Source organism: Perognathus longimembris, chromosome 22 (genome assembly GCF_023159225.1).
Source record: "Perognathus longimembris pacificus isolate PPM17 chromosome 22, ASM2315922v1, whole genome shotgun sequence".
Taxonomy (NCBI): Eukaryota; Metazoa; Chordata; class Mammalia; order Rodentia; family Heteromyidae; genus Perognathus; species Perognathus longimembris.
In genome coordinates, this window is record NC_063182.1 from 11,044,993 (window position 1) to 11,071,772 (window position 26,780).

The window sequence follows — 26,780 nt, forward strand, 5'->3', positions numbered from 1 at the left end:
TGTCACTTCAGGCTGACATTAGTTCTTCCTCTCTCAACAATATTGAGTTCCTGGCCTTTGACAAATATTTGAGTATTGAATGGAAGCCTTCGGGGGCTCCTCTGGTGGCCTTCATAGGTAAAGGTACATGGCTCCTGGGCAAGATAGCACTAGATCAAGGTCGGGGGCAGTGCATAGATCAGCGAGCGCCTGGCAATCTCAGTTTTCCCCGTGATCTTCTTGGTCGGTGTTCCCACCCACTTGGGAAAACAATCTCCACATATCCTCATCGGGAGCTTCCGAATGGCCAGCTGGCCCGAATCAGACTGGTAGGCGTGTTCCCTGCCTGAGGCTCGCGTTGGACCAAGCCGGGGCTGGAAACCCACCCCGCAGGCCAGCCAGGAGGTATAAAGGGATGAGGCAGCCGGGGCTGCTGTAGCGCCAGCTTTGCCAGAGGAAAGGCTCTCCTGGTGGGTCCACAGCTGCGGAGTGCCCGTCCCACATCACGAAGATGCCACCCATTGGGGGAAAAAAATCCAAGAGGGTGAGTGTGCAGGGAGAGTGAGGGTTCTGGGGACGAACCTCGGGGAGAGCGCCAAGGCTTCCGGCGCCTGGCTGCAGACCAAGCACCCTCCTCCGCGCCGGCCTCCACCCACAGCGTCTCCTTCGGGGAGCCACGGACTTCCGAGCCCCCACTCCGAACGCTAGGTCCAGGGCGTGCCCCTGGAGTTCCTTCTCTCCATCCCCAGCTGCCCTTTGGACCGGAGTAAGCCCTGCCATTCTGGCCTCCTGTGCCCAAAGGCACTTTGAAGGGGCTTCCAAACTCCCAGATTCTTCCAAAGTGCAGTGTCCCAAGCCCAGATTACTTCTCAGAAAGGCTACTCTAGACCCACGGGCTCCATTTCCTGCCCATGAAGGTAGTAGGGCGGGTTGGCAGCTTGAAGGATGTAGGTGCGGCTGGGCGCCAGCCAGATGGATGGGAGCGCGAGGACGCAGATGGGACCGTTTCCCATCTGCGTGCCTCGAAGCGCGCATGCGCTGTGCCCCAGAGACCTCCCTGCCTGCCTGGTTCTTCCTGCGCCCCGTGGCTGCCCTACTGAGGCCAGACGTTGGTGGGGTGATGGTAGGTTTCATCCACAATTTGTTTCAACAATCACAGGGCAACTCACCACTCCAGCTTCAAAAACAGTTGGAGAAGAACTGGGCCAAATGATTGGAAGATGTTAAGGAAAAGCTGCAGGTTAAGATTGTTCAGACCTCTAACCCAGCAGGTCTATCTAGCTCCTGGCTAACCAGCCCATCACTTCACTTTCCCCAGGGCTTCCTGGGAGGGGATGACCAGCATCCCTTATAGATGGTGTGAAGGGAGGGAAGGATGGAGGGAGGACAGAATGTGTGTGACCCTTTGCACCTGCCACCAGGAGATAACTGAGAGGCAGCATGGTCCAGGCCAACTGTTAACCCTTGATTTGTGAGGGCACGCAGGGCAGTGAAGCCCTGATAGGTTGCCCACTTTTTAAAGGAGCCACCAACAAATCAAAAAGTCCTTTTCACAGGAAAAAAAAAGTGAATTTAATTAAATATTTTCAGGGCCATGCCCTGATGCTGACATGACACATTGTAGGCTGTTATCAGTTGAAGTAGGTTTGTGAAGCACTGCCAGTCCCCATACGTTTACTAAGTGAATAGTCCATTGTAGACCTGAAAGAATGATCCCTACAAAGATTCAATTGATTGTTTTCCTTGGTTTGACCCCATTTATATAGCCATGGATTCGAACCCCTTCAGATGCAAATTCAAATTTTTCAACATTTTAAACAATGGTCTCTGAAGAATTATCTAAGCCACAGGTGGATCCAATGGGGTAAAGTGTTTCCCTCATTCCCCCATCAGTGATAAAATGTGGACAGTAATATGTTTGTGTGTATGAGTATAAAGTATGTGGCCAAGCTAATACAAATTCATTAGAAACAACTAGTAACACCAAGAACGATGCTCATCACATTTGCCGTATATTCTGCTAGTTGCTGTCAAGGCAAAAAAAAAAAAATGGGCTGATAACACACACACACACACACACACACACACGTATCCTTTTCATAGCACATTCCAGTATGTTCACTGAATCACCCCCTTCTACCCTGCTACAAAACAGATTTAACACAGTGGTGCTGTGTTATAATGTGATACTGAAGTTTGAAAACACACATTTAATGAGAGGTATCAACTGCCAAAATTCATGAATTATTACCAAAACAAAAGTTGGTAGGAAGTCATGGCTCATTGATGTGTTTCTTCTCATGTTTAGGATATAACTGCATTGGTGGAAACGTGTGTGGGTGTTGGTGTGGGTGGGGATTATATAGATAGATATAGACAGGTAATTTTTTCTTTCTAACTATGTCACAATGATCATAGCTGCTGTTTTAAGACAAGCATTTAGACACATTGTAATCATGCCAAATATTTGGGTTTCAAAAACCACATGTAGATAGTTCTGTATTTTTGTAGTTGTTTGATAACCTTTGGTCATCCAGGCTTGAAAAGTTTTTGATTAAAAAAGGTATTCAAGAGTAAATCGTACAATCCTCCACTTAACTTCTTGCTCTAAGGTAAAAATGCCCTGGTTTCTTCTCTCTGTGTACTTGCTGTCCAAATGGCGTGGAATGGAGCTGTGGAGGGGAAGACAGCTGTAATGAGAAAGGCTCTAAGCAAGTGAAGAGGAATTGGGTGCACAATCTTATGAATGCCTCACACATTTATATAGTTCTTGTTATATCCACTTAAAAAAATGTGTCCACTTGCATTAGTAATAAATGAAACAGAGTGAGTAGATTCCAAATTCCTCTTTAGTGTCCAGAGTTTTCTTGTGGTTGTCTCACTCTCGCCTTCAATTCAATTTACAGTCAAATCTAGGATAGCATTTTAGGACAAAAGAGTCTGGAAGACTTTGTATAAATTACTCAGGGACTCTGGGCTTTAATTTCTCATTTATAAAACCAGAAACAGCAACCTAAATGAAATGTAGGGTACTTTTTATTTAAAGTCTATGAGTCTCCAAAATTGCAAAAACAAACAAAAATATTCAGTTATACTAGTAAATTGCTTTCGAATCTACAAAACCCTTTAAAATATTCAATTCAAAATTCATTTCTTACACATTAAAGTTAGGGTGATTCTTGCAGAGTATTGCAAATGGAATAGGTGTGGAGAATGGACTGGAAACCATTTCATAAATGTTTTACTCATCTTTTTCCCTGTTCTTGGAGTAGTGCAGGACATAAATCATCTCAGTCTCTCAGAAGCATAGCAAAGCTGCTGCTGTGAAAAATGAACTTCAATGCCAGAGAGAAAAGTCCTTTAAATGATTTAGTCACCTATGTTAGAATCTTCTTCCTTCAGTTATATATCTTGTGACTTTTCAGTCTTTGAAATGTGTACATAGTATCATAAGAATTTCTACCTCTTAAACCCTCTAGTTTATTGATAGAACAGGAGTATGCAGGGCTGTGGATTGGTGTGGCTCCCTTGTAGAACACTTGCCTAGCATGCACAAGGCCAATACAGAAAGAGAGAGGAAAATGGAAAGAGACAGAGAGAGACAGAGAGCTCCTCATTAGGGTGACTGTAGTTGACAACAACCTTATATGCAAACATTTAAAAGAATGTGCATTTGGTGGTGGGGAGGGGCCCAGGCAAGCCAGGCAAATGCTCTACCACTGAGTTATTACCTCCAGCCTGAATACGCTTTCCTGTGTTCTAAAAGATGCCACCCCATACCGCACATACACATAAACACATACATTTTCACTCTATGAGTATTCTGCCATAAATTTATCTATAAAATATTTAATGTATTTTTTCATAAGAATTTTAAAGAAATTATACTTCTCAAGGATGTTTAGCCAAAGCACTAAAACATAAAGTTGTCTTAAAAAATAAACTCCTTTCTCATCTTCATCTGTAATTCCAGGGCATCCTAGAACGCTTAAACGCAGGAGAGGTTGTGATTGGAGATGGAGGGTTTGTCTTTGCCCTGGAGAAGAGGGGCTATGTAAAGGCTGGACCCTGGACCCCAGAAGCGGCTGTGGAGCACCCTGAGGCAGGTTGGTGCCTGGCTCTATTCTAAGTTCTCAGATGGACATTCTATGGATCCACACTCATGGGCAAAATCAAAACAGATACATGGATGCAATACTTTGCAGAAACTTGTTCTTGGCTGCTGGGCCCTGCTAGGGAAGTCCAGATAGATTTACAAACATTATTCCTGCTGTTGTCAGCTACAGACCTCCTTCCCCTGCCTCTCACTCTATATGAGTTTAAAGCTGGCTGACTATCCCACCTCACCAGTCTACCTGACTTCAATATCCATGTAGATGATCCATCAGCACTTTGCCTGGTAGTCCCTCAATTTCCTCCCCACCCCCAACTGGCTGCCACCTACTAGGCTTTGCCAAGGCCGGTAGGATGCGCCAGCCATTCTCTTTTATGAGAAACAGCTCAGCTTTATTACTTGGCCAGGTGTGTCTAGTTTACTGGAGGCTTATGTGTGTTTAGTATTTGCTTTTTCTTCTGAAAGCTGAATGCTGAATTAATAGAAACTCTATGACACCAAATCATTCAGTTTAATCCTTTTAGCCAGGGCTTCAAGTCTTCTATGGTATTTGGCTCTGCCAGCACCTAGCTTGATGTAGGCTCTACTGGAACCATTTTTTTCTTTTTTGGCCTCTCTGTGCTCAAGACTAGCACTCTACCACTTGAAGCCATGATACCACTTCCGGCTTTTTCTGTTTATGTGATACCAAGGAATCAAACTCAGGGCTTCATGCATGCTAAGCAAGCACTCTGCCACTAAGCCACATTCCCAGCCCGGAAATAGTTTACATGATTGGTGACCAGGCCTTACTTTTTAGTGCCAGAGACAGCAATAAAGAAAAGTATATGCTGCATGTCCACAATGCTTTATCCAAACCATTTGGGATCAAACGTAGCTTTGAATCTATTTGGAAAATTAGAACAGTATGTATGCTTCATATTACAAAACATTCCTATTGGCCTAAAGCACATGTGTGCACATGTGCCACACACACACACACACACACACACACACACAGCAAGTAATCATATATATATATATATACTTTTTTGTATCAACATATATGACTACCATATCAATGAGCATGCACTTACAAACACCCTTGTGTTAGTTCAGGTTGCCGTTTGCTCCCAAATGACTTAGTTGCAGATGTATTATTCCCCTGAAGAAATGCTACAGAATTTTATCTGACCCTGTTGAATTTTGGAATTACAAAATCTTGAATTTCTTGTTGGGTGTTGCCCTTACCACCTTCCATGTTTGGTAAGAACACTGAATTCCTCAAAATACAGCTCAGATGACTCTTCCTCTATGGGACCTTCCTCATGCCTTTACTCCATGGCTCTAGTGGGAACTCCTTCCTCCTCCCTTGTCTGTCCACAGCCAGTCATTCTTGGATGGTTCACACAGTTTTTTGAAGACAGGACAGTAGGCTGTTCCTTCCTGAGTGCCACACACACAGAGCCAATGACAATAGACACAACAGATGCCAACTATCTTTAAAAGTGAAATGTAAGACCATGAGCCTCTAGCTTCAGATACCCATCCACCAAGCCTTAGCAGGTTCGCAGGAGGTACAAATCTCTCTCCCTTGTTAACCCCCAAGATGACCAAATGCCACATGTCTTAGGAGTCTTTTTATCTGTTTATCTGAGTCTTTTGAAAACACTGTGGATTAATACATGAACAGAAATGACAGCTTTTCCCCCCACGCAATCTCCCAGTTCGCCAGCTTCACCGCGAGTTTCTTAGAGCTGGGTCAAATGTCATGCAGACCTTCACCTTCTATGCCAGTGAAGACAAGCTGGAGAACAGAGGAAACTACGTGGCAGAGAAGATATCAGTGAGTGGCGCCTGTCCTGACCTCACAGACAGGTTCTCTCCACCACCCAAATCCTCACAGGGAAACACTACAGCCTCTTCTGAGTTTTGTGACATCTACTACAAAAATGAAGGGCAGTGAATTGCACTCTTAGATTTTAGGTGTAATCTCGCAAATGAACAGGAAAGCAGATTAAAGAGAGCTACTTAATGATGAATTATCTTGCCAGTCTGTCTCTTTTTTTTTTTTTTTGGCCAGTCCTGGGGCTTGGACTCAGGGCCTGAGCACTGTCCTTGGCTTCTTTTTGCTCAAGGCTAGCACTCTACCATTTGAGCCACAGTGCCACTTCCAGCTTTTTCTGTTTATGTGGTGCTGGGGAATCAAACCCAGAGCTTCGTGCATGCAAGGCAAGCACTTTACTGCTAAGCCATATTCCCAGCCTCTGCCAGTCTCTTGATTAAGTTACTAAGTGGATATCTCTACAATGATGCACTTTTTTTTAATGCTCACAGTGTTGGGAAAGATCACAGGCTCGTGCAGTCTTGTGTAGTTAGGCAAACTTTTTCCTAGCATGGTTTCATCTCTACAATACACATGGAGATATAAATTTCTGTGAGTCTAATTAGTGTTATGGTTTAAGGATAAAACTTTTTTTGTTACTTTATTTTTATTTTGTGATGCTAGGATGGAAGCCAAGAATGCACAAATGTGAGGCAAGTGGTCTACCACTGACCTTCGGCCCTAGGCCAGCCAGCCTTGGTGGTACGATGCACAATCTCAGCTACTAAGGAAGCTTAGGTGGAAGGATGGATGACTTGGGCCTAGAAATTCAAGGCTAGCCTGGGCAACACAAGTGAGGCCTTGTTTCAAACAACAAAACAGGCACAAAAAGAACTGCTAACCTAAATCCCAGGATCAAGTTTAACTTCAAAACCATTAGCCAAGACCTTACTGAAAATGCATTTGTCAGTTGAGAAGATGCATAACAACTGAAAGCCGTGAATTCTGTCACCATTTCAACTAAACCTTAAGCTTATTAATCATCAAAGCCAATCATTCACCATCACCATTATTTGCTAAACTCTTGCCTTGAGCTTAGGTACTAGAAGATACTCTATCAGACCCTCTTATGAAAGAAAAGTTTTAAAAATAAGCATATATTAATTGTACAAAGGAGTTTAATTATGACATTTCCATACATTTTACCTTCTCTCAGACCTTTGCTGTGATTCCATACACTCAATTAATCAGCTTCGACCATTATATTCCTCGGCAGTGTCATTTTTAGTAGTGCCGATTCTGCTGTTTCTGCACCACTTTGCAAAGCACTGGCCTGTTCCCTATGTGCCCTTTTCTGGAGTAAAATTACAATTACAAATATCAAGTTGAGAGAGATGCAGGGGCTTCACCAGTGATAGTTTTCAATTTCACACGCAAATGCAGATATATCGTCACCCATTTTAGGGGCAGAAAGTCAACGAAGCTGCGTGTGACATTGCCCGGCAAGTGGCTGACGAGGGAGACGCGTTGGTGGCCGGAGGTGTGAGTCAGACACCTTCGTATCTTAGCTGCAAGAGTGAAACTGAAGTTAAGAAAATATTTACCCAACAGTTAGAGGTGTTCATGAAGAAGAACGTGGACTTCCTCATTGCAGAGGTAAGCACTGGTGATCCAAGATCAGATACATGAAGTGCCCTTTTCCTGCCTGTTGATCTCACGCTATCAAAATGGAGTCCAGAGCCAATAAAAACTAGTAACAGTCATAGTTTTTGGAATCTTTTTTTTTTTTTTTTTTTTTTTGGCCAGTCCTGGGGCTTAGACTCAGGGCCTGAGCACTGTCCCTGGCTTCTTTGTGCTCAAGGCTAGCACTCTGCCACTTGAGCCACAGCGCCACTTCTGGCCATTTTCTGTATATGTGGTGCTGGGGAATCGAACCCAGGGCCTCATGTATATGAGGCAGGCACTCTTGCCACTAGGCCATATCCCCAGCCCTTTTTTTTTTTTTGGTTGGTCATGGGGCTTGAACTCAGGGCCTAGGCACTATCCCTGAGCACTTTTGCGAAAGGCTAGCACTCTACCACATTGATCCACAGCTCCACTTCCAGTTTTCTGGTCGCTAACTGGAAAAGTCTCACAGACTTTCCTGCCTGAGCTGGCTTTGAACTCTGATCCTCAGATCTCAGCATCCTGAGTAGCTAGGATTTCCGGTATGAGCCACCAGTACCCTGAAGAGTCTTTTTCCACTGTAAGGCTTCTGTGAACTTTGATTCTGTTAACGTAATGTAGTGTGTGTGTGGCGGGGGGGGGGGGGGGGGTGATGTTGTTGTTTTGAGTGTCACTAGTTAGCCCAAGCAGTCTCAATCTTGCAATCCTCCTTCAGCCTCTCAAAGTGCTAGGACTGTGGGAGTATGCTAACACATCTAGTTTCTAAGATACACAGTTTCTCTTTGCAAAATCTTATGACGGTAATTCACACTAAGCAATTACAATTTAATTCTATTTGGTGTTAAAAAATCTTATTAAATAATAGTTAACAATAAAGTAGGTGTTCTCATCGCTTTACAGTTAACAGTATTACAACCCTAACTGATTTCAGTATTTTGAACACGTGGAGGAAGCTGTGTGGGCAGTGGAGGCCTTGAAAGCATCTGGCAAGCCAGTGGCTGCTACCATGTGCATTGGCCCAGAAGGAGATCTACATGGCGTGACCCCTGGCGAGTGTGCAGTTCGCTTGGTGAAAGCAGGTAATTTGTTTGCAATTTGCAAATGTCTTAAAATAGCATCCCAAAAGACACATCCCTGCAGGAATCCAGGTGTAGTCCTTCACATACTACAAAGAGATACATGGCAACAGGAGAACTATGAATTTATTTGACTTTGGGGGAAAGTTAACACACATGTACGCACACACACACACACACTCTCTTTTGGAGGGACTTTGCTGGAAACTTTAGCACATAAAAATGAGAAGGACACTTTGGTACGTCAAGAGAAACATTAGGATCAATTGTGTTTTATTTTAAACTTGCCTGAAGTACAGGCATTTAAGCATTAATAACTTGAAAATTACTTGCCTTCTATGCCCAAGTTTTTCCATTTTCGTAAGTTATACGCATGTTTTGCTCTTTATAATTGGTGTAATAAATCAAAAAAAACTCTTGGATAAGAAATGCTGACCACCTAATATATCTTTTTATACAATTTTCACTCCTAGCACCGGGCTTTGTTTCAATTATAGGGACTGTTTTCAAAACTGCCTTATTTTAAAGCCAAGGAGTGATTCATTGTCTAGGGAGGAGGCCAGGTCACTATCAAATGGAGAAAATTTGAGTGGTGATTTGTTTAATGTCTGATTCTTTACTCAACACTTGCTTTTTTCATAAAAAATCTTTTACATGCATGTCATCAACAATAACAGATATTGATATTTAGGAATGAAATTGTATAATCCTCATTTTGAGTGAAAGATATATAATAGGGCTGATGAGGAACAAGTCATTTTTCAAAAAAAGATCTCAACAGGCCTTCATTAGGGCTTGGGGAATGGGCTGAGATGCGGACCAGCATCTATCTCATCCTTCCATCCACATTCTGTTCAGATGCCCTTCATGTTTTATGCCCCATGTCCTTCATGGCCTTCCTCATCTTGTCTCTGTTTAATGTCTGACTCCCTTACTAGATTATAACATCCACAAAGGCAGAGACCATGCCTAGTGGGTGGGAGAGTCATACTTAAATAGTTATCTAATAAATCTAGTCCATCTTTCACTATTCAGTTCAAATTCTACACTCGTTAATGCTTATATGGTCATCTCTATCCTAAGTGATCACAACCCTTCTCAGCAATGATAACACATTTTACTTAATCTCTTCTATTGATATCATAAATGACATTTATTAGTTATTAGTTATGCTAAGACTCTGAATTCAGGCCCCAGCATCACCAGAACCAACAAGAAATAAACACAAAAAACAAGTTATGAGAGTCTTCAAGTCCCATTTCCTGCATGGAGAACAGGAAACGTTTCTCTGTATTTTCTATTTTTCCCTACTATAACCTGGTTAAACTACAATAAATCCTTGGTAAAACTTTAAAAATCAAGTGCCAGTAGATCAATCCTATAATCCTAGCAAATCAGGAGGCTGGGATCAGAAGGTGCAGTTCAAATACAGCCCAGGGAGGAAAATCCATGAGGCTCTTATCTTCAATTAAACACCAAAATTCAGAAATGGAGCTGTAGCTCAAGTGGGAGAGCATTACTCTTGAGCACAAAAGTTTAGGGACAATACCTGGGCCCTGAGTTCAAGCCACAGGACTGGCTCAAAAAAATTTTTTAGCCAAGTTATATATGTGTCTTTACTGTAGAAATTATCAGAGGCCAGGCACCACTGGCTCATGCCTGTAATCCTAGCTACTCAGGAGGAGGAGATCTGAAGATCACATTAGAAGCCAGCCCAGGCAGGAAAGTCCATGACACTCTGATCTCTAATAAACTACTCAAAAAAGCTGGAAGTGGTCATGTAGCTCAAGTGATAGAGAGCTTTCCTAAAGAAAAAGAAGTTCAGAGACAGAGCCCAAGCCCACAGTTGAAGCTTCTGGACGGGCAAAAAGAAAAGAAAGAAATGATCAGAATCTTTGATACATTTTTGTATATTACCATTCTCCAAGAATGTGATACAGTGAAGAGCTGCAGCCTGACCTAATTAATCATAAAAATGTACTGCCATAGATTAAATTTTGGGAAGCTCTGAGCTAAATTATAAAATCTTTGGTGTCATGGACAATGTCCTATATGTACATTTCCCCATAACCTTTTATAAAGAACCATACATTAGACACCACAAAAATAGTCATTGTATCACTAATTCATTCGTGTAATGAAGTTTAACGAAAAAGAAACCTTGGCAGTCCGATATTTAAAAAAAAAAATCACAGCCCAAGTGAAGATGTAAGTATGCTGTTGACTGTGCAAGTTTGGAACTCAATGAAAAGGTCCAGGATAGAGAGAGACATACGGGAGGGGTGGGTGTATATGATACCGAAGCTCTGGACTGAAAAAGGAGGTGTAGATGGAGAAGAGAAGCAGACTCAAGGGGACACTGGAATTCTACAGGCCTAAAAAGGAATTAGTACAATAGAAAATGTAGCTAGGGAGGTAGGAGCACCACTCAAGAGAGTGGGCATCTTGGAAACTGGGGGTTGGGGGTGGGGAATGGAACTTGGTGTGGATCAGCAAAGCTGGAAGCACTGGGAACGGTGACAAAATCTATAGCTGAGGAGTCATGGAGAGTGACGCCTAACCAGAACAAGAATGAAGTGCAGACAGCAGGCCCAGCCCAGTCAGGCCTACCATGTCACCTGCCCCTAAATACAGCATGCTTCTTCTGGGGTTTGGAGATTGGTGTCAGTTTCATTGCATCCAGCAAGGCTCTTGCCTGCCATTATTCTTGGTATGTCTATGTAGGTATAACATTTTGGGTCCTTCAAAAGAAGTCATTTTGGGAGATAGAAACAGCCCAGAAGTCCTTCAATAGATGAATGCATAAACAAAACCTGGTAGATCCATGCAATGGAATACTCTTTGACTACTGCTCCAATATATTTTATACTGGGTAACATCATGAAAAGTTACGTAAGCCATTCACAAGAGAACACGTACTATATGGCCAGGCTGGGAAGGTGGCTTAGTGGTAGAGTGCTTGCCTAGCATGCATGAAGCCCTGAGTTCGATTCCTCAGCACCACATAAACAGAAAAAGCCATAAGTGGCGCTGTGGCTCAAGTGGCAGAGTGCTAGCCTTGAGCAAAAAGAAGCCAGGGACAGTGCTCAGGCCCTGAGTCCAAGTCCCAGGACTGGCAAAAACCAAAAACAAACAAATATTATATGGTTTTACTTATATATTTGGAATGGGCAGTCCTATTCTTACTCGATTAGTGATTGCCAGAAAGCAAGGAGAAAGGGGGAAACTGGAGTTTTTGCTTAAAGGTTATAGACTTTCTCTTTGAGGCAATGAAAGGCTTTGAAAGTAATGATGATGGCTACAAAGCATTGTGGATTTGATTAACATCACTGAGCTGTATACTTAAAATGATTTAAATGGCCATGTGATTATATACTTTATCAAAAATTTAAAAGTCAAAAAAAAGGACTCTACTTGGGAATTCTTTACATTGTGAAAGGATGGAATAATGTATGCTGTCTTTGAGATCCTCTGGAGGAGAAAATTTCCAAAATCCTGTCTCATAAGTGCTATGATAAATTATCCTTGGTCCAGATACAAGTAAAAAATATAAAGAAAGTTTTCAAAAATAAATCTTCTAAAACACAGTGTATTCTCATTAAATCAAACTTAACAGGAGCCAGGAATCAGAGTTCACGCCCACATTCCTAACTATTCAGCAGGCTGAAATCTGAGGATCAAGTTTCAAAGCCAGCCTGTGCAGAAAAAATCCATGAACCTCTTATCTCCAACTAACCATAACAAGCTGGAAGCTGGCCTGTGGCTCACGTGGTAGAGCACCAACCTTGAGCAAAAAAGCTCAGGGACAGTACCCAGACCCTGAGTTCAAGTCCCAGTCCCAGTGTATGCACATACACACACAAACACAAACCAAACATACACACACAGACACAGACACAGACACACACACACACACACACACACGCACACACACACACACGAAGAAAGCCTTAAGAAGATAACTGCATATAGCTGTAAGTCTTGGGGGCAGGGGAAGGAACAGTAATTGAAAAACTTGTCCAAATGATTGATAGGATGTCACACATATTGGTTAGCTCAAGTCAAAAGATTTGTGAGACTTTTTTTTTTCCAAATCACTAGTCTTCCTAGAAATTCTTCCTAGAAAACAGATTCCTGAAAATCTTTCACCTAAATTACTTTCTGCTATTATGCCCAAAAAGCCTCATGAAATTACTAGATGGGCCGAGTGAGAGGCAAGATTTGTTTATGCCTTGAATGAGCAGCACTTTGGTAAACACAGGTACCATCTAGCAGCTTGGGGTGTTGAAAAATTACTGTGCTTGCAACCCAATGTCAAACATTGAAAAACTGTTAAAATTTCAAACAACAACAACAACAACAAAAAACACCTCTAATAATGATTTTTTTGGATAAAAAGATGGACAACCAAATGTGCTTAAGTGACACTTCAATTATACCAGAGTCTCCCAGGCACTTTTCTCAGAAAATACTTCCTGCTGGCTAGCCATCATTCTTGCTCACAGGTGAGACAGGTTTGTGGGGAGGACCAAATGGCACGTCTCAGATTCGTCCTAATAAAAGCTTCTCTGTGGGAAGAGGAGCATGGGACCTGCTAGTATGGGGTACATCCTTAAATCTAACCTGTTCTTCCCACTTGCAGGAGCCTCCATCATTGGGGTGAACTGCCACTTCGACCCCACGATTAGTTTACAGACAGTGAAGCTAATGAAAGAGGGCTTGGAGGCCGCCCGGTTGAAAGCTTACCTGATGAGCCAGCCCTTGGCTTACCACACCCCTGACTGCGGCAAGCAAGGATTTATTGATCTCCCAGAATTCCCCTTTGGTAAGATGGCCATTTGTATAAGTTGTCTAAATATCTTTGTTTGAAAATTTTCAAGTTGAAGGAAGGGAGGGAGGGAGGGAGGGAGGGAGGGAGGGAGGGAGGGAGGCAGGCAGGGAGGCAGGCAGGGAGGAAGGGAGGAAAGGAGGAAGGAGGGAGGGAGCGAGGGAGAGAGGGAGGGAGGGAGGGAGGAAGGAAGGAAGGAAGGAAGGAAGGAAGGAAGGAAGGAAGGAAGGAAGGAAGGAAGGAAGGAAGGAAAAAGATCCTATCTAAAAAATAGATCATAGCCAGGTGCCAGTGGCTCACTCCTATAATCCTAGCTACTCAAGAGGCTGAGATCTGATGATCACAGTTCAAAGCCAGCCCAGGTAGGAAAGTCCATCAGATTCTTGTCTCCAATTAACAACCAGAAAATCAGAAGGCACACTGTGGCTCAAAGTGGCAGAGCACTAACTAGCCTTTAGCAAAAAAGGCTCAGAGACAGTGTCTAGGCCTTGAGATCGAGCTCCACAAATGACAACAATAAATAAAATGAAAGCAGGGCTTGAGGCATGGCACAAGTAGTAAAATGACTGCTTATGAAGCTGAAGCCCTAAGTCCTTCCCCCTCCAAAGAAAAAGAAATGCTGCACACTCTCATCTCTTTTCCTCTAGTTCTTCTCCCTACAGCCTAAATTCTTTTGATATTAAAGTGGGAGAAGGGCAAGAAAACAAGATGAGATAAGCCAATCCCCCACCAAAATGTGATAAGCAAGCAGAAATGCTGAGGTTGGTGATAAAAGTTGCCTCCCAGATTGGGGATGGGCAGAGTTGATTGTGGTTCTAATCCGGTTGTTACGATGTGTAACTTCAAGAAGTCCTTAACTCCTCTAGATCTTCATTTTCTCATCAGAAAAAAATTAAGTTATGATCTCCAGAGCTTGTGTCCCTCTTGTAAACATGGCTCAGACACTCCAAAGCCTTTTGGGCTGGGTTGGGTTGCTGTACAATAGATGTTGATGAGACAAAGCAGATTGAGGCCAGGGAATTGTTGGCATTGAGGCTAAAGGAGGTATGGGAAAGGGGGTTCAGTCCAACTTGAGTTCCAAGCTATAGAGGTGGCAGGGCAGGGCAGAGCCAACTTCCCATCCTATTATAAAGTCCTCAGTCCATGTCCTCTGTTCTCTGGAGATGCTCAGACAAGCAAGACATAAGATGAAGACGTAGAAGAACCAGAGAGGAAGGGTGATAAGGCATGTGTTACTTTTGCTGTGTAATATATTATGGTAAAAACTTAGCAGCTCTAAGATCCAAGTGTTTATTTCTTGCCAATTCTGTGGATCAGAAATTCCAGACGGGCTTGGCTTGGAGCTTTCCTTCAGGATCTCTTAAATGGTTCCAGCCCAGATGTTAGCCATTGCTGCAGGCCACAGAAAGACTAATAGAAACTATGGATCTTCTTCCTAGCTTGTTTAGGTGACTTGCGAGTTGGTATCACCTTCTTGCTGTCTGTTGACTAGAGAAGTCAGTTCTCAGATCATGGGTAGTTCTATGGTGATGCTTGAGTGTTCTTACAACATGGCAGCTGGCATCAGTGCCCCAAGAGAAAGCAAGGCAGAATCTATGTTCTCTATAACCTAGCCCCTAGAGTCACGGACCACCCCTCCTGCCATGTATTTCCGATTCCAAAAACCATCCCTGAGAATATCACAGGAAAGGGATCATTGAGAACCATCCAGAAAGCTGGCCACCAACCACGCAATGTAAAATAAGATGTACATATATTCATTTATTACAGGACTGGAGCCCAGAGTTGCCACCAGATGGGATATTCAAAAATACGCCCGAGAGGCATACAACCTGGGGGTCAGGTACATTGGCGGGTGCTGTGGATTTGAGCCCTACCACATCCGGGCAATTGCAGAAGAGCTAGCCCCAGAACGTGGGTTTTTGCCACCAGCTTCAGAGAAACACGGTAGCTGGGGAAGCGGTTTGGACATGCACACCAAACCCTGGATTCGAGCAAGGTAAGTATCTTCCAGCTACACTTGCTGACCCAAACTTGTGCAGATGTCCAAGGGAGGCCACTGCAAGTCAGGAAGGAACTACCTGGCTTTGCGAAGATGAGGAGTTAGATTTTCCCACAGAGGTATTTATAAAACATTCTTATAGATGATTTCTAGAGAAGGCTTTAAGAATATAAAATGTAAGTCATTTAAGTGATGGTGAAATGTGACCACCGCATTGTATTCTAGTGAAACAACATCCATGCTAACAATGACTTGTAGTGATTTTTTAAGTATAGTTTTATAATAATATGAAGTGTCTGTTTTGTGTCATATTTCCAGAGCTGAGAATGCAATAGTAGGAAATAGGCAAGGTCTTTGCTCTCAGACTTACATTCCAGTGGTAGAGATGAATAATAAACAAACACATTCATATCTGGCCCTTTGCTAGGGAGTAGGAATACTAAATAAATTTGTGGTCTCTGACTTGGAGACTGCTGGCTACTGGGGAAAAGAAAACCAGTAGAACTGCTTTACTAGCAGCATAGACTTTTTTTAAAAAAGCTAAAAGACAACCACTATCTGCCTAATTTAAAGATAGAAGACAGGTTTGGAGGGTTGGGATTTGAAGGATTTGAAAATGGAGGGAATGGAGGGATCATATTTATTTCATACAGTAGACATTAATTGAATCCACATATGCACCAGATACAGTTGTTTATATATAGTATAGGTGGATCCCAATGTGCCTTCATTGAGACAGTGAGAGTCCAAAGATGGCTCCAAAGATGGGTGGATTCAAAGCAGTGGCTAGAGAGTGATCTTGGGGGAGGAGCCTGATGCTGGTGGAGGAGCCTGAGGCTGGAGGACTGCCACAATTCTGTATCTTTTGTTCACTCAGGGCCCGGAAGGAGTACTGGCAGAACCTTCGGATAGCCTCTGGCAGGCCCTACAACCCTTCCCTGTCAAAGCCAGATGCGTGGGGAGTGACCAAAGGGACAGCAGAGCTGATGCAGCAGAAGGAAGCCACATCGGAGCAGCAGCTGAGAGAGCTCTTTGAGAAACAAAAATTCAAATCGCCACAGTAGCCACAACACAACTAGTTTTGGTCATTTCCTCTATGTTTGGGCCACAATAGTCAGAAATAAGGAAAAGATGGCTAAAATGCAATGCTTGTGTTGACTAACGCCAGCCTACACACAGAATTGGTATTAGCAGAAGAAAATAGAATCACAAACAGCACTTGACAAATCTAAAAGTATGTGTTAGAAGTTTCCTTAGAAACCACAGCAGGAAAGCATGCAGTAAGTCTTACAGAAGCTTCCTAAGTGCCCATCAAATATAAGGCATTGCAGAACTCACTGCAGGAAGGGAAATGTGATTCAAACATTAACCTTACTTCAAGAAGTTAGGCACGAGGAGGATGAGGCACAAGCTGTCATAAATGACACACTAACCTGCTGGGGACAGATAAGGTGCCTTGGGAAATGGCTTCCAAACTCATTTGAACATGACCCCTAGCAAGAAACAATTTATATAATGACCCAATGGAACATGGAACATAAAGCCCCTGAAACAAAATATGTGATCCATTCTGGTATTTTTGGTTCCTTTCCATCCTATTTCATTAATAAAACATGCTGGTTGAAATCATTACGACATTAATGGCTAACTGGTTTGTGTTTTTTTTTTTTATGGTTCTGGGACTGACTCTAGGGCTTTGTGCATACTGGGTAAGCACTCTACCACTGTGTTATATCTCTAGATCCCATTGATGGTTTTGACCTGCAATATGCAAAATACTGCTGTTGGACACTTCCAATATGGGCTCTTCCAATGTAAGATTATAAGAAAGTCATATGAGGGCTGGGAATATGGCCTAGTGGCAAGAGCACTTGCCTCCTACACATGAAGCTCTCAGTTCGATTCCCCAGCACCACATATATGGAAAATGGCCAGAAGGGGCGCTGTGGCTCAGGTGGCAGAGTGCTAGCCTTGAGCAGGAAGAGGCCAGGGACAGTGCTCAGGCCCTGAGTCCAAGCCCTAGGACTGGCCAAAAAAATAAAAGGAAAGTCATATGAGACTTGCCATAAACTATCCACAGCTCAGAGTCCTGTGAGTACCAGTGTTCTGTCCATTTCCTGACACACTCCTACTGCTCAGTCACATCTAAACAATGGTAAGGAGGGAAGAGTGGCCTATTGGTCCTCATGATGCTCAAAACTGGGCCCACCTATATCTCCAGCCATCAGACTGAAGAACAGTGAACCTGGCTTATATTGTCATTTTCAGAAAAGTATATGTGTGCATGCGTGCATGTGCACAGGCGTGTGTGCTAATTCTGGACCTGAACTCAGGATCTGGGTACTGTTCCTGAGTGTTTCTGATTACTGGTAGCACTCTACTGCTTTAGTCACAGCTCTACTTCTGGCTTTTTGGTAGTTAACCCAAGATAAAAGTCTTATGAACTTTCTTACCAGGGCTGGCATTGAACGACTATCCTCAGATTTCGGCCTTCTGAGTAGATAGGATTACAAGTGTGAGCCACTGGTACCCTTAACATGGACATCTTCCAAACACTGGCCAGGATTCGCAGATTGAAAGCTAGTATATACTATTCTATGAGAGCTCATACCTGAAGCTACCGGACTATGAGAATAAATGTGGCTAGCCTTGATGTGCTGGAAAGGAGTTTACAGCCAGGCACAGAAGCACAGGCTTGAGTTCCAGCTCCTCTAGACACAGAAAGGAGCACTTGAGCCCAGTTCAAGGCCAGCATGGATAATATAGTGAGACCCCGTCCCCTCAAAAATAAAACAGATAAGACTTCATACTGCTGTCTGAACATTCCTGGATGGGTTGAGCTGATTTAAAATCATAATATTTTTCAACTATTAGAAAAGAAAATAACCAGGTACCGATGGGTCATGCCTATAAATCCCAATTACTCAGGAGGCTGAGATCTGAGGATCACAGTTCAATGCTAGCCCAGGCAGGAAAGTCCATGAGACTCTTATCTCTAATTAACTACTAAAAAAAAAAAAAAAGCTAGAAGTAGAGCCACAGCTCAAGTGGTAAAGCTCTAGCCCTGGGCAACAAAGCCCAGAGACAGTGCCTAGGCCCTGAGTTTAAATAAATAAATAGCAATGAGATTACCTTAATTTGATTTTTATCTTAGCTCTGCAGTTTTAGTCTTGTATGGAATTTCTATAGCTCAATTGCTCTATTAACAGAATAAAAATGCAACCTACTTCACAAGTATGCTGGAATTTTAAAGGAGAGAGAAGTATTGAAAGGGAAATTCTAGAACCTCCAGAAGAGTCAAACCAGCACCTCTCAAAGGTTGCATGTGGCTGAGATAAAATAAGACTGAACTATACACTCTGAAATATACATATCCCTTTAGGATGCATTTTAGAACTTTATCACCACAGAGATTATTGTAACCCTTAGTCACTCCTATAGTGTTTGATTTGGAAGATACATTTTAATTTTTGTTGTTGTTATAAAGGTGATGAACAGAGGGCTTACAGTTACATAATGATTTGGAAACTATTTTCACTGGGAGAATTATATAGTGAAGCTCTTCCAGTAAGTGAATTCCATATCAATACTGCCTCCTAGTGGTAGGTTTTCTACTTTGAAAATGTCTTTTGCAATTCACACCCTACTCCAAGCACATTCATTCCCCACCCCACCCCCGAAATCTTGTTCATTAAAAGGGAACGTTCACTTAATATAAAAGGGTTTTTTAGGTTAAGTAGATACTTCTCACCAGTAAAGATTTCTTTAATGGAATCATACCCCGAGGGACTGTAGGAATCCCCCTTTTAAGGACAAGACTAGTCAGGCAGGATGCCAAGTCGGGGAACACTTTGCTGGTGCAAGGCTGCCAAGGAAAAGAGCTTTAGTTTGACCTTTTCATAGAAAAAAGAGATGAAGAAGAGACTGCTCACAAAACTGAAGACTCCTCCTCCAGCCAGGAAAGGAAAAAAAATCCTGGTGTTACTTGAAGTCAACTCACTGAATAAACTGCAGATTATACCCAGACATTTCTTCTTCCAACTGTAGCAAAAACATCTTTGGGTAAGACAGCCAAAACAATGCAGACCAGAGATGAAGATGCTAAAAGAATTCAGTTACCAATGTCTCCAGATGGGGGCAGCAGGTCACCAGCAAGGAATGACCAGTAGCTCTGTGCTTTGAACTTGAGCTATTTTCATCAAGATAGGCTCACATTACATGGCAGAAGTATCTGTAACCCTTTTTTTCTCCCCTAAGTCATGTGGATCTTTGAATCGCATCCAGGAATACTCACCCAGCAAGAAGGGCCTTATATGTCTCCAGCCACTCTCTCCTCAGCTGTTAGCACACTGATATATGCTTGACAGCATTTATAAACTATTTTCCCAAATAGCCTCCCATTAGTCAATAACAGCTCCTCAGCCAGGCTGAAACCCCCCCACAGGCTACTTGCAGGGTCAGCACCCCATGTCTTAGACAATAAAAGAGGAAGGAGTCAACTTGAAGAAAGAAAAACAGCAGACCTCCAAAGTGCTTCAGGAATAACATGCCTGGTAGCTGTGAAACAAAGAACTACAGATAACAAGCTCAATATTTCCACACATCTTTATAATGAACATTTAGCATATAAACAAAAAACAACCCCAGGGCTGCCAAATGCAAAGCCTTCTTGCAGATGGTGACAGGAAGTGTGGAATTGTGGTTGGCAATATGTGGAGTAGGGTGACAGTAAGAGTCTGGAAATGCTTCATTTTCAAGCAGCTGAAGGCCTTCTACTGGCCTTGGACAGGTAAAAAATGAACAAGATTAAAAGTGAGAGAGACAGGTGTCATCATTTGTTCTTCTCTCAGCTACAGAAAGAACAAAGTCATGTACAGCTAAAATGTAAAAGAAAAAAAACACCATAGAGATCCTCCAAACTCTAGCCAGGATTCCTAGACTGATAACTATGATGCTCCTACCTGATCACTTAATAGCTACTACCTTAGGAGAGTTCAAGCCTGAAGATATTAGACTCTTGGAACAGACTTGGCTACCTTTGATACAGTAGGGAAAAGTTCACCTAATTTGTAAATGGCCTTGGACTGGCTGAGCTGTTCTGAGTTTTTTTTTTTTTTTTTTTTTTTTGGCCAGTCCTGGGCCTTGGACTCAGGGCCTGAGCACTGTCCCTGGCTTCTTCCCGCTCAAGGCTAGCATAGCACTCTGCCACTTGAGCCACAGCGCCGCTTCTGGCCGTTTTCTGTATATGTGGTGCTGGGGAATCGAACCTAGGGCCTCGTGTATCCAAGGCAGGCACTCTTGCCACTAGGCTATATCCCCAGCCCCGGCTGAGCTGTTCTGAAAAAAAAAGAAAGGCCTGTTGTCTTATAATACCAGATACTTGAGAGGCAGAGGTGGGCAAGAATGTGCTTCCAGACCAGCCTAGGCAAAAAGCTCAAGAGACTCTATCTCAATAAATAAGCCTGATGTAGGAGAAGTAGGTTGGAGGGTGGCAGTCTAAGACTGGCAGCAGGCAGAAACATGGAACTTTATTCAAAAAAATAAGAAAGCCCTGGGTTCAATTCCTCATCACCACATAAACAGAAAAAGCAGAAGTGGTGCTGTGGTTCAAGTGCTAGAATGTTAGCCTTGAGCAAAAAGAAGTCAGGGAGGGGCTGGGGATATGGCCTAGTGGCAAGAGTGCTTGCCTCCTATACATGAGGCCCTGGGTTCAATTCCCCAGCACCATGTATACAGAAAACGGCCAGAAGTGGCGCTGTGGCTCAAGTGGCAGAGTGCTAGCCTTGAGCAAAAAGAAGCCAGGGACAGTGCTCAGGCCCTGAGTCCAAGCCCCAGGACTGGAAAAAAAAAGTGAGAGGGAATGGTAAAAGGCTCAGGTAGCTGAAGTGGTAGAATGTTTGCCTAGCAAAGGCAAGGTCCTGAGTACAAACTCCAATACTAAGAAAACAAGAATTTAAGGCGAGAAAAAAAAAAAAAGAGCAAGCTAGACACAGAGCCCAGGTCTATAACCATATCACTGGGAAGATGAAGGGAATCATGAGTCTGGTGTATCTAGATGATTCTGTTTCAAAGAACATGGGTGAAGCTTGGGGTATGGTTCAAGCTGTACATCACTGCATAGCAAGGAAGAGTTCTTCACAATGAGTTCAAACCCTAGAAGTGAGAAAGAAGAAGAGGCAGAGGAGGAGGAGGAGAAAGAGAAGGAGGAGGAAGAGAAGAAGAGGAGGAAGAATGAAATTATCTTAGATTATTTGATTCTTATTTTAGTTCTACAATTAATCATTAAATGTAACCACATTTATATGCCACTTAATCAAACATGACCATTTTAATATGTAGTTTACCCAAGGTTTACTTTTGAATTTGTGAGCTTTCCGTGCATATTTTCACATGAAAATGAGTTTTCAAGGAAAAGCTTTAGCTTACTTTTAATAAAATATTTCCCCAGCTGGGTATTAGTGGCTCATGCTACGTAATCCTAGCCACTCGGGAAGCTAAGATCTGAGGACTGAGGTTCATAGCCAGCCCAGGCAGGAAAGTCCATGGGACTCTTGTTCAAATAACCAACAAAAGAGGTGGAAGTGGAGCTATAGCTCTAATGGTAAAGTACTTGAGCCTTGAGCAAAAAGCTCAGGGGCAGTGCCCAGGCCCCGAGTTCAAACACTGGCACTCTATCTACACACACACACACACACACACACACACACATACACACACATTCCCCAAATGCCTAAGATATCTTTAGCAGGTGTCACTTACACATAAACTACACATGCACCCATTACAGACTGTATAACTTTAAGCAGGTTCACAAAGACCTTTATGTGGCTCATTCTGTGCATATTTGTTTTAATTTACTACATTGCCTTGAAAGGAAACAGCTGAGTATCTTTTAAAATAGGTCCAACTTTTCTCCAACTCAACCTCGCTATTCTTCTAATTACTTTTACTTAATGAGAATTTACTGTCCTTTGGAAAGGTTACTGTCTCAAACATCTGAACTGGCTTAGTGAAATTCATCTAGCTCTCCAAATGCTGTTGCAACTTGCAGGGACCATAATGAAGTACCAGCGTTGGTGGCTCGTCTTACAATCCTAGGTACTCAGGAGACTGAAATCTGGAGGATCACAGTTCAAAGACAGCCAGGCAGAAAAGTCCCCAGTAATTCATCTCCAATTTACTAGCAAAAAGAATAGCTGAAGAGATGTCTCAAGAGATAGAACATCAGCTCGCTGAGCATGATGCCCTAAGTTCAAAAAAGAAAAAAGAAAAAAAAATACATCAGAAGTAGGAGTTTGGAGCACAAGTTCTGGCTTTGCAATTTCCTCATGGTGAGACTTTGAATAAGTCATTTTGCTTGTACATGTCTGGTCTATAAGATGACAAACCTCTAATACTCTGCAGAGAAACCACAATTTTCTTTCTAATGTGGTGGTATAAACAACAGCCTTATCATTATCAACAAATATTTATTGAGAGCCACTTGATAGTGTGTTTCCAGTAGGCTTAATTGTTAATTATTCCCTAGCTAAACAGACAGCAGATTAAAACAAATAACACAGCTCATATGGTAGAGAAAATATTATTACCAGAGACTCAGCCTGGTGCTAAGCAATGAGAATGTCACCCTCATCAAGTATTAGTCCTAATGAGTTCAGGTCTGTGCTTTGTCATCATAGGAACTGTTTTTGTTTCAGGACTGGAAGTTCATTATAGGTTTATATAAGCGATAGACGTTCTAGAAGCTATCCATGGATAATTCTTGGCTTAGAACCCTTTTTGTCTTCCTAGGAAGGAAGAAAATGAGCTTCTCACATTTTTCAAAGAAGATGAAAGTCTGGGAACTAGAAATCTCTGAAATTTTCCTTCCATAAAGCTTTCCTCGGCAGCCTGAGGAGAACCAGATTTATGCCTCCAGCCTGGACTGCTCCCAAGAACATAGGCACGTGACATCAGTTTGGCCTGTAGACTCAAGCAAGCATTCCCTGCCCAGAGTCCCACAGTCTTTCCATAGTGGGCCAGGAAGAGCGCCCCAAATCTGGATGAAGTCCCATGTGAGTTCTGGTTGCCAAAGGCAACCTTCCTCAAACTCCTCTACATCCCCATCTCCAGTGACTGGCCCTAGCCACACTGCCCTGTCCCTTCTGGAAGGAACTCACTGGACCTGACAGCAGAGGACCTGGTCCTATTTGTCAGCAATCTCTGTATCCCATTCCCATGTCCCACTTATGGAGTGACTGAGCACTCTGAGAAGCCCTGGGATTCATGAAGGACCTCGTGCTAGGGGGAAACCCAAGTGACAGGATGGCAGATGTCTCTTTCGGATTTCAGGTGACTCATGTAAGACATGGGAACAATTTCAGGGATCTGGGCCAGGAAAGGTCTTCTACTGGCCCTTGTCCTGAGCAGTGTATGTATGAGGAGCCCTGCCTTCCTTCCTCAGACATTCCACTACCTCCCTATATGCCAGGCCATCCTCTAGGGGCAGCTGTGGCTCCTCCTCTGAGGTTTCTGGAGCAACAGGCCATTCTGGTTCATTATCTTTGGCCTCTTTTGAATGGGGAGGCATTGTGGCCTCCAAGGCTGAGGTGAAGTCCTGAGAAAAGAGGGATGGACATTCCTGGAATGGATGGAACTCTCATCTAGCCTCACCGAGGGCCATTGTCTCCCGACGTGTGTGTGTGTGTGTGTGTGTGTGTGTGTGTGTGTGTGTGTGCGTGTGTGTGTGGCAGGCAGGAGCACAGTCAGTGCAACACAGTGCTGAAGGAGGCCACATTCACTGCTGATGGCTTGAAGAATTCAACACAAGTGGGGAACATATGTTCCCCTACTTTTACATAAGATTCCTAAGGACAAATTGGACAGAAATGTATTATAAAATTAATTACTTGAATGTTCCCAGGGGTTCTTGATAAGGCTGAGAATTGAGGTTTTCCTTAATAAAGTACAGATGGTATTTGTGAGAGAGCCACCAGCACTAAACAATGGATTGGGAACTGCAGAACAAGGTCTGCATTATCATGCACATCCCTGCCCCCTTCCAACTCTCCCAAAGTAATATGGCACTGTGGGGAGACATTAATGCATTTTTCATGCAATGAAGATAGCAAAGTAGAACATTTAACAACAAAGACCAAGAAGAAGTTGTTTCTGTTCCTCACAGGGACAGAGGGTGTCTGCCTGCTGTAAAGAATCTCCGTGCATACTAATTGGACCACAGACTAAGTGCCCAAGGACCTCTTCTCAATCCATTATTCTGTATCCTCAGTGACCGATCATGACACATGATCACAGATGCCCAGGAACTTTCAAATACATTTTAAATCAAATACACTTCTAAAGTACATTTTCAAAATCAATTTTTTATGTAGACAGATAATACAAATATTTTCCCGAAACTTCCCCTTCCCTTGAGGAAGTTGATCATGACTCTAAGAACAAAGCCCTGATGTTCTCTAGTCCACTTAGACTCACCCCTCTCATAGCCCCTTCCATCATGGAAGATGGTTCTGACAGCCTTACAATGCTCAAGGCACCATCTTGGAATCGTCCTTGACTCTCCCTTTCCTTGTGCATCTGCATTCAACCCACTCACAAGGCCTGTTAGAGTGAGCACCCTTCAAAACACATCCACCTCAGACCACAAAACTCATCTGACCACTTTTCACTTGTCCCTGTTATCTCCTTACTAAGACACCATTAATTAATTCTTTTATTCTATTCTATTATTTCATTCCATCCCATTTCCTTCCCTTCCCTTTCCTGGGGCTTGAACTCAGAGCCTGGGCACTGTCCCTGAACAATTTTGCTCACAGCCTTTACCACTTGAGCCATAGCTACACTTCCATTTTTGGTGATTGGAGATGAGGATCCAATGGACTTTCCTGCCCAGATTGGCTTCCAACTGCAATCCTCAGATCTCAGCCTCATGAGTTGCTAGAATTACAGGTGTGAGGCACCTGATGCCTGGCTCCCTGTCATCCTGGGGATTGAACCCAGAAGCCTCACACTTGTTAGGCAAGTGCTCTACTACTTACTCTTGATTTTGATTTTGTTGAGACAGAGTCTCATGATAACTCAAGATCCTCCTTGCCTCTGTCTTCCACATAGTTGGGATTGTAGGTGTGAGTCACCACACCCACCCTTTACTTCTTACCTAGAACATTGTACAATAATTTTTTTCTCTGCCTCTCCCTACATCCTTGCTAGCCTACCCTAGATAGATTCTATGTAAGTATCCTGAATGATTCTTTGAAAAGCTGTTAGATCATGTTGCTTCTCAGTCCAAATCTTCCAGTTGCTTTTTAGAAAGATAACAAGAGTTATGTACAATATGCCCCTTTAAGGAAAGACACGCTGCTCAACTATGGATTATGTGACCACAGCCTCCAGCTGTTAGTTCCTTCAAGGTCAAAGTTGCAGGCAGCCTCTTTGTTCAAAATCACACTCGACCCAGGCAAGCCTACATGAGATGCCCGAGCAAAGCAAGGATATAAAAGCCTGGGAGTTCTGCCCAACCAGTGACAGCTCTGATAGGTATTTTCTCAGAAGTCATCACAAGGTTGTTGAAGATATTCAGGGGCCTTGCAAAACAATTCAGCTTTACCCTGCCAATTCTCATCTCTCCTTGCTGTCAGCCATGTATTACAGTCTAAAGGGTCTCTGCATCCTCTCCTCTCCTCTTTCATTTCCACTGTTTCTGCCCCCTTCCAAAATCCTGCACTTTTATGTTCTTCTTAGAATCAAGTCTCTAGAGGATCCAAAACTAACTTTTCCTGACCACCACCCCCCCCCCAACCATGGAAAAGAGAAACATACTTCATCCTAGTCCTTATTACCCTACTAGATTACTTTGCTACTTGCCGTACATTTTTACTTTATCCATCCATCTACTATCTTCCTCCTTAAAGGTAGGAACTTAGCTTAGGTCACTTCAATATTCAGTTCCTTTATATAGTAAGAGCTCAATGAACATTGGATGCAGAAACAAAATGAATGCATGTTTGGGTGCATGCATTCCTGTTAGAAAGAAGAAAACTGCAGCTAAAGCTGAAGCAATACTTCATAGTCTTCTCGGCCATGTAAAAAATAAATTTTAAGAGCTGAAAAAAGTAACATTAAAATATCTTTTTATTCACTAGTAATCTAAAAGTTACAGAAAGGGTAGAAGAAAGCATGAATAGAAAGAAATCAAAAATAGAAAAAAGAACTCTAATATGAATTCAATTCTTTGCTTCTCTCTTAATTTTCTTATCCTAACCTTGGAATGATTTCCCCCCTAAATTCTTGTTTCCCTCATTAAAGAAAAAATG

At 42.9% G+C, this 26,780-nt stretch overlaps 1 protein-coding gene across 1 annotated transcript; it reads left to right on the top strand.

Annotated features, from left to right (window-relative positions):
- The first annotated feature begins 447 nt into the window (after positions 1 to 447).
- Positions 448 to 17,042, top strand: LOC125339895 (betaine--homocysteine S-methyltransferase 1). The gene is made up of 8 exons (XM_048331233.1): positions 448 to 523; positions 3,953 to 4,085; positions 5,800 to 5,918; positions 7,362 to 7,553; positions 8,494 to 8,641; positions 13,281 to 13,463; positions 15,237 to 15,465; positions 16,346 to 17,042. The coding sequence occupies exons 1-8, from the start codon at positions 491 to 493 to the stop codon at positions 16,530 to 16,532; spliced, it is 1,224 nt and encodes a 407-aa protein (XP_048187190.1). The 5' UTR covers positions 448 to 490; the 3' UTR covers positions 16,533 to 17,042.
- The last annotated feature ends 9,738 nt before the right edge of the window (positions 17,043 to 26,780 follow it).